The 14,167-nt window shown below is 34.3% G+C and overlaps 1 protein-coding gene across 3 annotated transcripts in view; it reads right to left on the minus strand.

Moving 5' to 3' along the window:
• CSMD3 (CUB and Sushi multiple domains 3) overlaps positions 1–14,167 on the minus strand; it is a 1,080,105-nt gene that overhangs the window by 784,759 nt on the left and 281,179 nt on the right. For all 3 annotated transcript variants that reach the window (XM_060035246.1, XM_060035245.1, XM_060035244.1), the window contains exon 5: positions 781–988. In XM_060035246.1, coding sequence (XP_059891229.1) covers positions 781–988 — 208 coding nt within the window. The remainder of the gene's footprint in view (positions 1–780; positions 989–14,167) is intronic.

Consider the following 14,167-nt stretch of genomic DNA (forward strand, 5'->3'; position numbering starts at 1 on the left):
GAATCATCATTTGAAAACACAAACCTCTTCATGTAATTGCTTTTGATAAAAATCCCTTAATAAGTTCCTGCTATTCTTATTAAATATTTTACCTGGTTTAAAAGGCCCTTTTAGTCTAGAGTTTACCTATGTCTTCATTTCACTAATCCCACCATTCTTCAATTACTAAGTCTACATTACACTTCAATGATATCAGTGCATTTAAATTTTTAAAACAGCATAAAGAAATATTTTCTTTTTACAAATACTATATCCTAAAAGTATGTTCTGAAAACTCTAATTTTCATGAGACCATGCCTTGAGTCTCTAAAGAAACAGACCACATTCACCCAGATCACAGTGTTTAATTTTTGCCTTCAGATAACAGGATACATAAAAGAGCTATCTACAAAAACAAAGGCAAATTACTTCCAAGACTATTCAATTAATCTGAAAGGAACCAGATTATGAACCAGAGTATGAACTGGCACACTAAGGAACACAATTGTAGGAACAACTCTTATTTCCTTATACAAGTTTTGATAAAAATCACATTATTTTTCATTGATTGAGTGATAAAGAAATACTGATGGAAAGCTTCATCTTTCAAAATTCCATTCTATATATTAGTACCCAATCTCCAAAATCTTCCTCAGCTCTGACAGCTACGCCTTACAATTTTCCTGTAACTGTTAGTTCTTTTAAATATTTAATCCTTTAAAGGCCCACATACAGTTTTTCTCTGATTCCCAACTGGCCTCAGGCAATGACATCAAAGCTAGATTGATAGAAACTACTTACCATATTGTAGGTGGCTCAGAACCTTCTATTTCTAAGTAATCATACTTTTCTTCCATTTGGAAATCAGTAAATATGAGTGAAATTGTGTCCCCAGGCTCTGCTACAATGGTCCAAGTGCAATCAGCATTATTATGATACTCATTAGGAAAACTAGGGCTTGATATGACGCCACTAGATCCTCTCATTGTTCCTCCACATGCATCTTCAGCTGTTGAAAACAAAGATGAGATGTTCAGATATAAATCATTAAGAGAAATGCGATTAAATCAACTCTGTTAACATTATTGGATAAAAATAACAGGACAAATGTTGTGATACCAAGTGCATATTATAATAATAGAGATTAAATGAGAAGTCCATGAAAAATTTAAGCACATATATAAATACAAATGCTATCTTGACTATTTTATAACCATTGATTGAAACAGCAATGAAAGTAAGTAAAAATCTATACTCCAATTAGATCTCAGGATAACAGAATTAAGATTTCCTTTTCATTGATTAGGTGATGAAGCAAATAAAACAAATGAAACATCATTCTTAAGGTCTATAATAGGAAATCTTTAGTCACTTTGTGCATGTTCATGGTAGGTCTGAGCTTTGTTTTTATTTCCTTAATGTAGGTATATACCAAATAAATGATGTAAGAGAGAATATAATATAGTTTCTGTCATTGGCATTTTTCAAAAGCTACTGAAAACATTTGTGGAAATGCAGTTTAAATAGAATACATCATCACATATCTACAAAACTTTAATTAGAAAGAAATAATATAGTAACTTCAATAATATATTCAGTAACATATCTTTAGTAACACATTCCTATGACTCTATCAAACAATGTAAACATATTTTGCTAGGTATTCATACAATTATGTATACACAACATTATAAATGCAATGGCATCAATGCTAGGTTAAATAGAAACTATCTACTTATAATATTGTAGGTGGCTCAGAACCTTCTATTTCTAAGTAATCATACTTTTCTTCCATTTGGAAAGTTTCTACTAATTTTACATTTGGACCTGTGGTTCTCATTTCCCAAATAAGGGTCATAGATTATCCATGAGTCTACTTTTGGCCAATGTTGTATGTAACCCCAACAGAGGGGTTACATGACCACCTGTGTTTAGTGTTAAAACATAAGATAAAGCTCCTTGCTTTATAAAGAAACTGAAGCTATAAAATTTGTCTTGTCATAACACTGTTTAGGCCAGTCAATAGGCTACTAGATTATTTGTGCAATCAAATTTCTCAAGATTTATGCTGTTATCTTGAGCTACTCAGGGAATTCCTTCCATTCAAATCAAATGTCTGAGGAAATATCTAGCTCTATAAAGACCACTTATTATTTGATGTAATAGTTAACAATCTGTAACTTTAATAAATAGAGATGGCAGCATCCTGTTTAACTCCACAATGGGCATAGAATGGCAACATGCTTTGGTACTGGGAACAACTTTCTTACCATATTGTATGCATTAAATAACATTAGCTTCTTTCTGTCCCACTCTTTACCCACCTAGCTCCATAATTCATAAATTGAAAGCATAAATAATATTGTTCTTAAAAGATACTTAATTTTCATCATACACTACTGTGTATATGATATTTATTTTCATGATGCCCTCTCTATTTTTTTAAGTCTGTTGAGTAATTAGAATGAACTAGTAGTGGTCCAGTCTAGACTATGAGATATATTACTACAATTTTCTCGTCAGAACATACAATGCCTTCCCTCAATACCTTAACTTTAACCTCTGGTGAAAATGTCCTGCTGCCCCCAATCCCCAACCACAAATTATTTCTACTTTTTGTCTTCTCAGTACTAACACCAACGCTGAGTACTGCTTCAGAAATAAAACGTTACATTATTATATATTTGTAGTGTAGCTGGCATACAACATATTCAAACCAGCTCTGTGAGCTATTTACTTCCCTGTCTCTAGATAAAATCTCAGGCAGAAACATTTCAGTTCACACTCAGATTAAGAAAAAATTCCTCCACTTTTTTTAATTCAAAAATATCAATTTATCAATTAATTTGTCTAGTCCTGGATACTCACAAAAAATTGTGACTTCATTTAGGTTAAGGTTCTTTGCTCCCCTGGGCTTGTGGCAGATGGGGCAGAGGTGAGGCAGTGAAGTGGGCTCTTCTTCCCTGTTTCCCCTCCTAGAATTTCTTTTCATCCACCCCTGCTCACTGAGCTCTCTATGATTCATCCTAGATTTGGAAGTAGAAAGGATCAGGGGAGATGAATCTTATTTGCTTGGCACTGATTTGGTACTGGTTTCCAAGGGCTTTGGCAGATGATTAAAGAAAGATGGTTCATTTTGTTCATGAACCTTTTCATGGGACCCTCAGAAGTAACCCAATCAGTTCCCTTGTTGTGGGTGAATGTGTTTCTCTAGCTGGCTGCTTATTTTCTCCCTCATACCATGGGTATAGAATGGTATCCTTCCACCCTCTTTCCAACTATGTCTCCTTATCCTTCTAGGTGGGCCTCTTGGGCAGGATCTAGGACAATTCCAGGCCAGAACTCCCTCACAAAAGTCCTGCATATGGTTAAGAAAACATGCCCCATTTATTTATCCTCTGTGGACATGCAATTTCTTCCCAAATGTAGCCTTCTGGGTTTACAACAGCAGACATTTAAATATTTCAGCCATGGTCTTAATGATAATACACTGTGTCCCCCAAGCTCCAGGGCAAACAAATCAATTTCTCTGCATGGTCTCCTTTAAGAAGTAATCTAGGCTCACAAAAGAGAGAAATCACCCCAAACTCCTGACACATGAGATGGAGAGCAACTAACAGCATAGTTCACTCCAGGGAAAGTCTTCAACCCAAAAGCATGACTGACTTGCAGTTGAAAAAAACAGGATGGGAACTGAGATCTTCCAGCATTCAAACCAATGCTCTTGCCAATTCCTGTATCAAGTTCTTTGTTCAGCACTCCTGTATGATCTCTTTATTACTACAGAGACTATCATAGAATCAGTATCTGACAAAATTGTGAAATAAATAAAGTTTGCTTTTAGTACACGTTAGATATACAACATTTTGGCTAGGTAATCTACCTGAATGCTAGAACCTTTGTATTGCAATTCAGACTGGATTTACTATAATATTTATAAAAAAACAATACATTTTCTGTAATCATAGACTCTTATAGTAAAATGTATTATCTAAATTAAAATTTTTACTTTATACCAGAGTTAGAACAAGTGAAAGGCAGAATTAGGACAAACCATGAAACCCTTAAATCTAGTGCTGTGCTCTCTCTGCTAAGTAATATTGCCTGGTCTCTGGGCAAAGTGAGTTGGTACAAATCCTGTCAATGATAGAACTTTTATTCTTTCAGCATCACTCTGTCCTGGCCACCAGGCTTGCCCGTTTGATTAGTGTTGTCTGTAGTATCTTCTGTCCCACAGGTCACAGAAAGGGCAGGGTTCACAGGCTATTAAATAGAACCATTTTTTAACATACTCAAGATACACATGGGGTCATGTTGGTTACTTGTATACACTTTCTGTGAATTTTAAAGTTTATTAATTTGGTTATCTATTCAAAAAAATATTCATTGAGATCTACTAAGTACCAGGAGGAACTGCGTTAGTCTCTCATGCTACGGTGGTGATCAAAAGTCAGCACAATACCTGCCCTCATTAAGCATCCTGTCTAGAAGAGAGTAAGGCTCTAAACAAATGACAAGATAAACATATAAAATTACATTTCTGTCAGGTACTTTGCAGAAGGAGCATTTAGTACCGACATTGTATGTTTGGGGCTTTGCAGTAGTTAGAGAATTCAGAAACAAGGATTCTTTGAGGAAGCAATGATGGACTAGAAACCTGAAGGGTGAATAGTTAATGAGGAAAAGGAATATTGTTCTGAGTAGGTACACTTATGCTTTCACCAGAGGAAATGGGCATTCTCCAAAATTTTCCAAACTGAAAGAAAATCTGTGTGCAACTGCCAAGTGGTACCAAATGAGGTGGAAAGGCAACTAGGTGCTAGACCTTGCAGGATCTTTCTGACAAAACTATTCAGAGCAGTGGAAAGTTACTGATGGGTTTTCAGCAAAGAGATGACATGATTGGTTTTGAGTTTTGAAAACATTCTGGCTGCTCTATGAAGAGGAGAGGGAAAGAAGATAATGGAGGATACAGATTAGGGGGCTGAATCAAGAATCCAAGCAATTTTTGGCATGCTTTATTGTTTCCTAAAGATAAACCACCTCTCGTTTATTCAGTAGTTTAGCATATTATTATCTCAATATCTTCAAAAGATTAATTTGGTCTTTGTAGGCACTTTGGAATAAATAGTATCACTGCACAATAAATCAGAATAATTCTCTTAGGCCCATTTTTAAGAACAGTATTTTTTCATCTAAAGAGTAAAGCAACGTGATTAAATATCTTACACTTCTCTTGAGGTTAACTAGAAGTTATGATTGCTTCAAAATGTAGTTATTTAACATACAGGGAATATAAAAAAGGTTGGTAGTTTCTCTACTCTTGTCCTAAAATCTGTATAGGTTGTAAGATTTTAGGTGTGCTTTTTTTTTTTTAATGCAATACATAGGCTGAATGATGGCAAGTTGCATGTTAAGAAGTTTGAAGACTCAGTCTGTTGTAAAACATGAAGGAAACAACCAGTTCAGCCAATAGAATCAATGAAGGCAATGTAGTCTTTTGAGAATAAGAATTTTTTAAAACGTGATCATTTGATTTGGGATTTATTCCAATCACCTGGAGGAAATACTAACAACTCCCTCTTAAATTCTTAGTGTACTCAAATCTACTGATAAAAAAATATAGCTATTAAATTTAAAATATTAAACCTAATTTTGTTTATAATATTATAAATCTATCATCGAATACTCCTATTTCTACACTTTAAAATAACTAAATTTATACAAACTTGATAAACAATGTCCTTTAATCTCTTACAACATATAGAGCAGGGAAAAAAGTGACAAAATAAAATCAAAATTACTTGTACTTGTTTATCCCATTTGTAAAATTTATCCCATTTGTTTATCTTTGTTTTTATTTCCATTACTCTGGAAGACAGATCAAAAAATATATTGCTTTGATTTATGTCAGAGAGTGTTCTGCCTATGCTTCCCTCTGAGAGTTTTATAGTGTCCAAGCTCACATTTAAGTCTTTAATCCATTTTGAGTTTTTCTGTACGGTGTTAAAGAATGTTCTAATTTCATTTTTTTTACATGCAGCTGTCCAGTTTTCCCAGCACTTTACTGAAGAGACTGTCTTTCCTCCATTGTATACTCTTGCCTCCGTTGTCATAGATCAATTGACCATAGGTGCATGGGTTTATTTCTGGGATTTCTATCTTGTTCCATTGCTCTGTATTTCTATTTTTGTGCCAGTACCATACTGTTTTGATGACTATAACTTTGTAGTATAGTCTGAAGTCAGGGCTCTTGATTCCTCCAGCTTCGTTTTTCTTTCTCAAGACTGCTTTGGTATTCAGGGTCTTTTGTGTCTCCATACAAATTTTAAGGTATTTTGTTCTAGTTCTGCAAAAAATTCCACTGGTAATTTGATAGGGATTGCATTGAATCTGTTGATTGCCTTGGACAGTATAGTCATTTTGACAATATTGATTCTTCCAATCCAAGATCACAATATATCTTTCCATCTGTTTGTGCTGTCTTCGATTCCTTTCATCAGCATCTTATAGTTTACATAGTACAGGTCTTTTGTCTCCTTAGGCAGGTTTATTCTTAGGTATTTTATTCTTTTTGGTGCAATGGTAAATGGTATTGTGTCTTGAATTTCTCTTTCTGATATTTCATTGTTAGTGTATAGAAATGCAACAGATTTCTGTGTATTAATTTTGTATCCTGCAATTTTACCGAACCTCATTAATGAGCTCTAGTAGTTCTCTGGTAGCGTCTTCAGGATTTTTTATGTATTGTATCATGTCACCTCCAAACAATGGCAGCTTAACTTCTTTTCCAATTTGTATTCCTTTTATTTCTTTTTCTTCTCTGACTGCCATAGCTAGGACTTCCAAAACTATGTTGAATAAAAGTGGCAAGAGTTGACATCCTTGTCTTAGAGGACATCCTGATCTTAGAGGAAATGCTTTCAGCTTTTCACCACTGAGTATGATGTTAGCTATAGGTCTGTCATATATGGCCTTTATTATATTGAGGTATGTTCCCTTTATGCCCACTTTGTGGAGAGTTTTTATTATAAATGGGTGTTGAATTTTGTCCAAAGCTTTTTCTGCATCTATTGAGATGATAATATGGTTTTTATTCTTCAATTTGTTGATGTGGTGTATCAATCTGTTGGTGTGTTGTTTGATCTGTGGATATTGAAAATTCTTTGCATCACTGGGATAAATCCCACTTGATTATGTTGTATGATCCTTTTAATATATTGTTGGATTCATATTGCTAGTATTTTGTTGAGGGTTTTTGTGTCTATATTCATCAGTGATATTGGCCTGTAATTTTCTTTTTTTGTGGTATCTTTGTCTGGCTTTGGTATCAGGGTGATGGTGGCCTCACAGAATGAGTTTGGGAGTGTTCCTCTCTCTGCTATATTTTGGAAAAGTTTGAGGAGGATAGGTGTTATCTCTTCTCTAAGTGTTTGATAGAATTCGCCTATAAAGCCATCTAGTCCTGGACTTCTGTCTGTTGGGATTTTTTAATAACAGTTCCAATTTCAGTACTTATGATTGGTCTGTTCGTATTTTCTGTTTCTTCCTGGTTCAGTCTTAGGAGGTTGCACCTTTCTAAGAATTTGTCAATTTCTTCCAGGTTGTCCATTTATTGCCATACAGTTGCTTGCAGTAGTTTCTTATGATCCTTTGTATTTCTGTGGTGTCAGTTGTAACTTCTCCTTTTTCATTTCTAATTTTATTGATTTGAGTCCTCTCCCTTTCTTTCTTGATGAGTCTGGCTAAAGGTTTCTCAATTTTGTTTATCTTTTCAAAGAACTTTTAGTTTCGTTGATCTTTGCTATTGTTTTCATCTCTATTTCACTTATTTCTTCATTTCTATTTCATTTATTTCTGCTCTAATCTTTATGATTTCTTTCCTTCCACTGACTTTAGGTTTTGCTTCTTTTTCTTTCTCTAGTTGCTTTAGGTGTAAAGCTAGGTTGTTTATTTGAGATTTTTCTTGTTTCCTGAGGTAATACTGTATTGCTATAAAATTCCCTCTTAGGATTGTTTTTGCTGCATCCCATAGGTTCTGGATCATTGTGCTTCCATTTTCATTTGTCTCTGTATTTTTTAATTTCCTCTTTGATTTCTTCAGTGATCCACTGGCTGTTTAGTAGCATATTGTTTAGCCTCCATATGTTTGTGTTTTATACAGTTTTCTCTTTCTTGTCATTTATTTCTAATCTCATAGTGTTGTGGTCAGAAAAAAGGCTTGATATGATTTCAGTCTTCTTAAATTTACTGACGCTCTCTTTGTGGCCCAGCATGTGGTCAGTCCTGGAGAATGATCCATGTGTATGAGGGAAAGATGTGTATTCTGTTGCTTTCGGATGAAATGCTCTATAAATATCAATTAAGTCTACCTGGTCTAATGTGTCATTTAAGGCCTGTGTTTCCTTATACATATCGATAATTACTTTAAATATAAATGGATTAAATGATCCCACCAAAAGACACAGACTGTCTGAATGGATACAAAAACAAAACCCACATATATGCTGTCTACAAGAGACCCACTTCAGACCTAGGGACACATACAGACTGAAAGTGAGCAGATGGAAAAAGGTATTCCATGCAAATGGAAATCAAATGGAGTAGCAATACTCATATCAGAAAAAATAGACTTTAAAATAAAGACTGTTACAAGAGACAAAGAAGGACACTACATAATGATCAAGGGATCAATCCAAGAAGAAGATATAACACTTGGAAACATACAGGCACCCAACATAGGAACACTGCAATATACAAGGCAAATACTAACAGCCATAAAAGGAGAAACCAACAGTAACACAATAATAGTGGGGGACCTTAACACCCCACTTTCAACAATGGACAGATCATGCATCTATTTTTGTTCACATCATATCTGTTTTATTAAAAGAAAGACTGACATATAGTAGAGGTTTATAGGAATTTACTGAATTAAATATGAAATAAACAAATGAGTAAATATAACCATTTAAGCTCATCATCAAATTAAATTCTGATGTCTGAGCCATCTATGGGGTAGAATAAAAAGAAAACACAAGTAATATGTCACTATTACAAAAGAGATTAATTGATAATTGGAACAAAATGTCAAAACAAAATAGAAGAATGAGAAGGACTGCCAAATAAATTTTAAGAACAAAATGTATGTTGCAGGTCAAAAGCTTTATAATAAAAAGGTGAGCATAAACAGAAACTGATTATTGCTATTCAGTACCAAGCAAGTGGGAGTTAACTAATTTTTAGATTTTTCTCCATATTTAACTTCAATAAAGTACAACTTCTTTAATTACAGATAGCAGAATTATGTATGTGGAGTATTCAAGAAACTCACCAGATAAACTACATGACTTAATCTGTGAATTAAGCAAGGTTACTGAATACAAGGGCAATATACAAAAATATATCAGCACTGAACAATTACAAACTGAAATTTTTTTAAATATTATTGCTAATAGGATAAAATTTCAAAAATTTAGGAATAAAAATAGAGAAGGAAAGCCTGAGTAAAGCTCTAATTATATTTTTGAGAGAAAATATAGACCTATGTAACTAAATAGATCTATGTAAATAAATAGATATTCCACGTAATCTAAAAATGTCAGTTCTCCCCAGATTAGTCTAGAGACAAGCCCAGAAATTTGCAATTTGAAACTATGGTTTCAGTAAAGATAGTAGCTACCAGCTCAGTTCTTTCTATTTTATAAAAGCCCTGTCCTTGTTTATACCTTATTTTTAACCTCCATTGCTCTCCTTGAGGCCCCACTCCATGTGCTGATTACTACTCTCAGAAGGCAAACTTTAATGCTACTTCATTTAAAAAAGAATGTTCAGGGTATGATTTCTCTCAGAATTTCCAAAGTCTTATCACTTCTGTTTCAACACAGACTGAATTATCAGAAATCTGTGTAGAGCATTTTAAAACACCTATACATCAACCCCAACCCCAAGATTCTTATTTACTTGCTTGATAGTGGGGTTAATAGTAGGGCAATCTTTTTTTACATTCCCTAGGTGATTCTACTGCATAGTTAGAATCAACAATCACTGTAGTAACTCATGTAAAATAGCTAATCCATTCATTTGGGTACTTGACCCTATCTTCTACCTAACTCCAGGTCTTTACTTGGGATCACTTAAGCTGATAAGTACCTCTCTAATACCATCCTAAAAGTCCATATAAGATGGAAGCCAACCCCATCCACCTCCAAATAGCAAGACAAACTAAATTTATCTTGGTCTATTAACCTCCTTTTCCTCTTCCCTTTCCAAATTCCTCTGAAAATGTACCTTTGCTTAATGTTTCTACTTATTTACCTCCTAGTGATCCCTCAATTAACTGCATTCTTGTTTCTCTTCATACTTTCTATTGAACCCCTTCTCCTAAGCTCAACATTGACTTCCTAACGGACACATACTTGTTAGTATTTTTTAAATGGGTCTCTCAGTGACAGCTGGCATTGTTATTAACTCATTACTCTCCTATTCTTTGGCTTCCATGTGAAATATTTTACTGGTTACCCTTGTAGCTGTCTAACGCTTCTTATCCATCTACCTCACTGCCTCCTCTTTCTCTACCAGTTACTTTAATATCAGAGCTCCCTAGGCTTCTACTCTTCTTTTAATATACTTTCTCCCAAGGTGATATTATCCACTCTCTTTAATTCAACTATCCTCCAGGTAAACTGACAATTCTGTTATCTATGTCATTTAGCTCAGTCTTTTTCACTGTCCATTCAATTGTCTAGGGGGAATCTTCAATGTTAATAAAACATATTAACCAGTTTGGGTAGCGATTAGCCTTTCCAAAATCTTTGTCCATTTCATAGTGATGGACTGCATAAATTTCAGTAGGAAGGGTTACTAATTCTCACCTGGAGACAGAACTCTCAAACACTGTAGGAGTTTGAAGCAGTAGCTGGGAATAAGTAAAAGAGAAGAAATAATTATCATTTAGACATGAGGAACTTTTGCTTCCAAGATTCTGATAGCAAATGTTGTGAAGCAGAAACAATATTATGTGTTTACTGCTCCATTTTCTCAGTAAGACTGCATATCACCACCGCCCAGGAAGCTAGAATGGTGCCCTGAAGCTAAGGGCTGTCAGATGGGAATTGGGCAAAAGCGACTTAAGTCACATCCAAGCCTAGTTCTTAAGAATATTCTTTGACATCCTTTCTGCTTAGGAATGATACAGACCATGACTTCAATCCCATCTCCTTCTCTTGTACCTTTATAATTTATTTTCTAAAGGGGAGCCTAGAATATCTTTTGAAAGTGGAAATCAGATCATTTTATGCACACTCTCCTGTTTGTAACATTTTAATGGCTTTCCTTGAATTTAGAGTAAGACCACTGTCTTTACTTTGGCCTTAACCGATCTTAATTCACAGACTTCTCAAGATAACAGCTATCACAGATGGCAAAAACTACAAGATCAAGATGGGTCACCAAAGCTACATTAGATATTGCATGGGTGAGAAATAAATATTTGCTGAATTAGACAATTGTAATGTCAAGATCTGTTTACTTTTGCAACATGGACTATTAGTTATATAGACAATAAAAATCCATTCCACTGGAACTCATTTTGTCAAATAATTTACTTTAATTAAGGAATTCTCAAATTCATATTTAAATCTGATGTATTTTTGAGGATTCTTCTCCCTGTTCTACTTCATAGACCAGATCACTGAACAGTCATTTATGTCTTGTGTTTAGTTTTATAAATAACTTGGAGTACTTCACCATATCTAAAATTATAGAACTTGAGCCCCATTTACTTGAAAATGGAAATTTTAAAATTTGAGTGAATCTGTTAATTTAGTTTAAAAAAGACAAGGCTTATTTAAACAGCAAGAATTTAACCCTGCAGGGACAGAAGCAATTTATGTCTTTTTCATCCCTGTATTTTCAGTGCTTAGAAATATGCCTGACACTTAATGGGGAACCAAAATATCTATCTTAAATGACATTGAATAGAACGGCTTTGGAGGATATATTACTGACTTTTATATGAACTTTGAATGATTTTTTTCATAAAATTAGAGTATTTCCCTCATCCAATTCAAGCTTGCTGAACTTAGGAGTATGTTTATTTCTCAAATCTTTCCAGATAGGTACTGAGTTCTTTGAAGATAGGAATCATGTTTAATACAACTAATAGTAGTTATATATTTAAGTATTAATTTTATGCCAATCTCTGTGCTATCAATTTTAAATATATATAAATATTTATCTATTTCCCTATATATTTTTGGTTGATTTACTTATCCATGTTCTACCATTTCTCAGTGTGACCAAATTAATATCCTTCTAATGAGAGCCTACTGTATAGCACAGGGAACTCTACTCAGTGCTCTGTGGTGACCTAAGTGAGAAGGAAATGCAAAAAAGAGGGGATATTTGTACACGTATAGTTGATTCACTTTGCTGTACAGTATGAACTAACACAATATCATAAAGCAACTATACTCCAACAAAATTTTTTTTAAATATCCTACCAACATCAATTCCTCTTTCCTCTCTTCTGCCATTAAAATTTATTTGCTACAAGGAAGTAAAGAGTGCTTTTTTAAAGTGGAAATGAAATGATGTCAATCATACTTTCCTATTTGTAACATTCTACTAGCTTTTCTTGAATTTAGAATAAAACCAGTGTCCTTACCATGACCTTAATGATTGCAACCACAGACTTCTCAGTAAACTCAATCCACAGTGCTCATTTTCCATTTCCTTAAATTTAACAAAGCTCCCTCCACCTTTAGGACCTTTGTTCTAAACTATTATCTAAGCTGGTGGCTTCTTCCTCAAGATCTTCCCAAGGCGTCTCAATGATGCCATTCAAACTAGTGAGGTCTTGCTTCACTAATGATTCTAGGTAAAACAGTCCCCCATCAGTCTCTGTCACAACATCTGCTACAGTCTCTTCATTCAACTTATCACTATCCAGTAGTTTTTGTTGTTTTCTCATTTATCTCTAGAATATAAATGTCGTGCAATCTTGACTGCATTACTAATACACTAGTCACAGAATTATCCCAAGTACTCAGAATGGGGCTGGCTTATAGTAGGTACCTAAATAATACTTTATCTGGTTAAATATATTTTTTGCTCCCCAGTGTGTCCATGAAATTTCTTGGACAATTATTTGACAGTTTTATGGTGAGCTTAGAAATGGGGGCTCTAAAATCACAGAGACTCAGGCACAAATGCAACACTAATAAATTGGGTGACCTAAATCAATTTACTTAAATTTCTTCTAAGCTAGATTCTTATTTGTAAAATTATCATTATTTTGAGAGTGCACATTTATTGATTTCAATGTTGCCAACAATCTCTCAGTTACATATTTTCTATATTCCTTATCAGTGTCCTGGAAGCTTTATTTTTGTAGGTAGGAAGGTTCCTACAAGGTGATGGCACAATTGACTTGTTACTCCCTCTGGCAAAATTGCCACAGCAGGGAGACAAGAAGGCACTCTCAGTCCCATATAGTTCATTTCACTCTTGCCATCTCTACTGATTAAATGAGTGCTGCTCCTTGTTTCTCATTTTCTGCTACAAAATAGAGTAGTAAGAAAAGAAAAGAAAAGAAAAGAAAGTGAGAAAAAAAGTAGCAAATCCTTGTCCATGAGGAGCCCTGAAAAAAGGCAATTAATTAAAGTATTTTACTGTAATTTGAAGAGTTCCACAGAACCTGATTGCTTAAAAACTGTCTCTCTCTCAATCTGCTCCTGAATTTACTATATTTTAAATATGTTTGCTTTGAAATCTATTTCTAACCAATGATATTCAGAAGAAAGTAGATATTTAATGAAACAGTTAATTTCAGTTAATAATGGCTAATATTCATTGTGTACATGAAGGTACTGTTCTAAGCTTTTAAAATAGTGTTTTTAATGGGATTAGGCAATATTGACATAACGCTCTTGTGCAAAGTCATGATTACAGTTGACCCCTGAACAACATGGGTTGGAACTGGGCAGGTCCACTTATACGTGGATTTTTTTCAATAAATATCTACTACAGTACTATATTATCTATGTTTGGTTGAGTCCATGGTTGCAGAATTCAACTAAGCCATGGATGGCTCACTATAAAGTTATATGCAAATATCAACTGTGCTGGGGTCCATGCCCCTAACCCCCACATTGTTCAAGGGTCAGCTGTATATTATAGCAATGCT

The sequence above is a fragment of the Delphinus delphis genome, chromosome 17, assembly GCF_949987515.2.
Source record: "Delphinus delphis chromosome 17, mDelDel1.2, whole genome shotgun sequence".
NCBI classification, from domain to species: domain Eukaryota; kingdom Metazoa; phylum Chordata; class Mammalia; order Artiodactyla; family Delphinidae; genus Delphinus; species Delphinus delphis.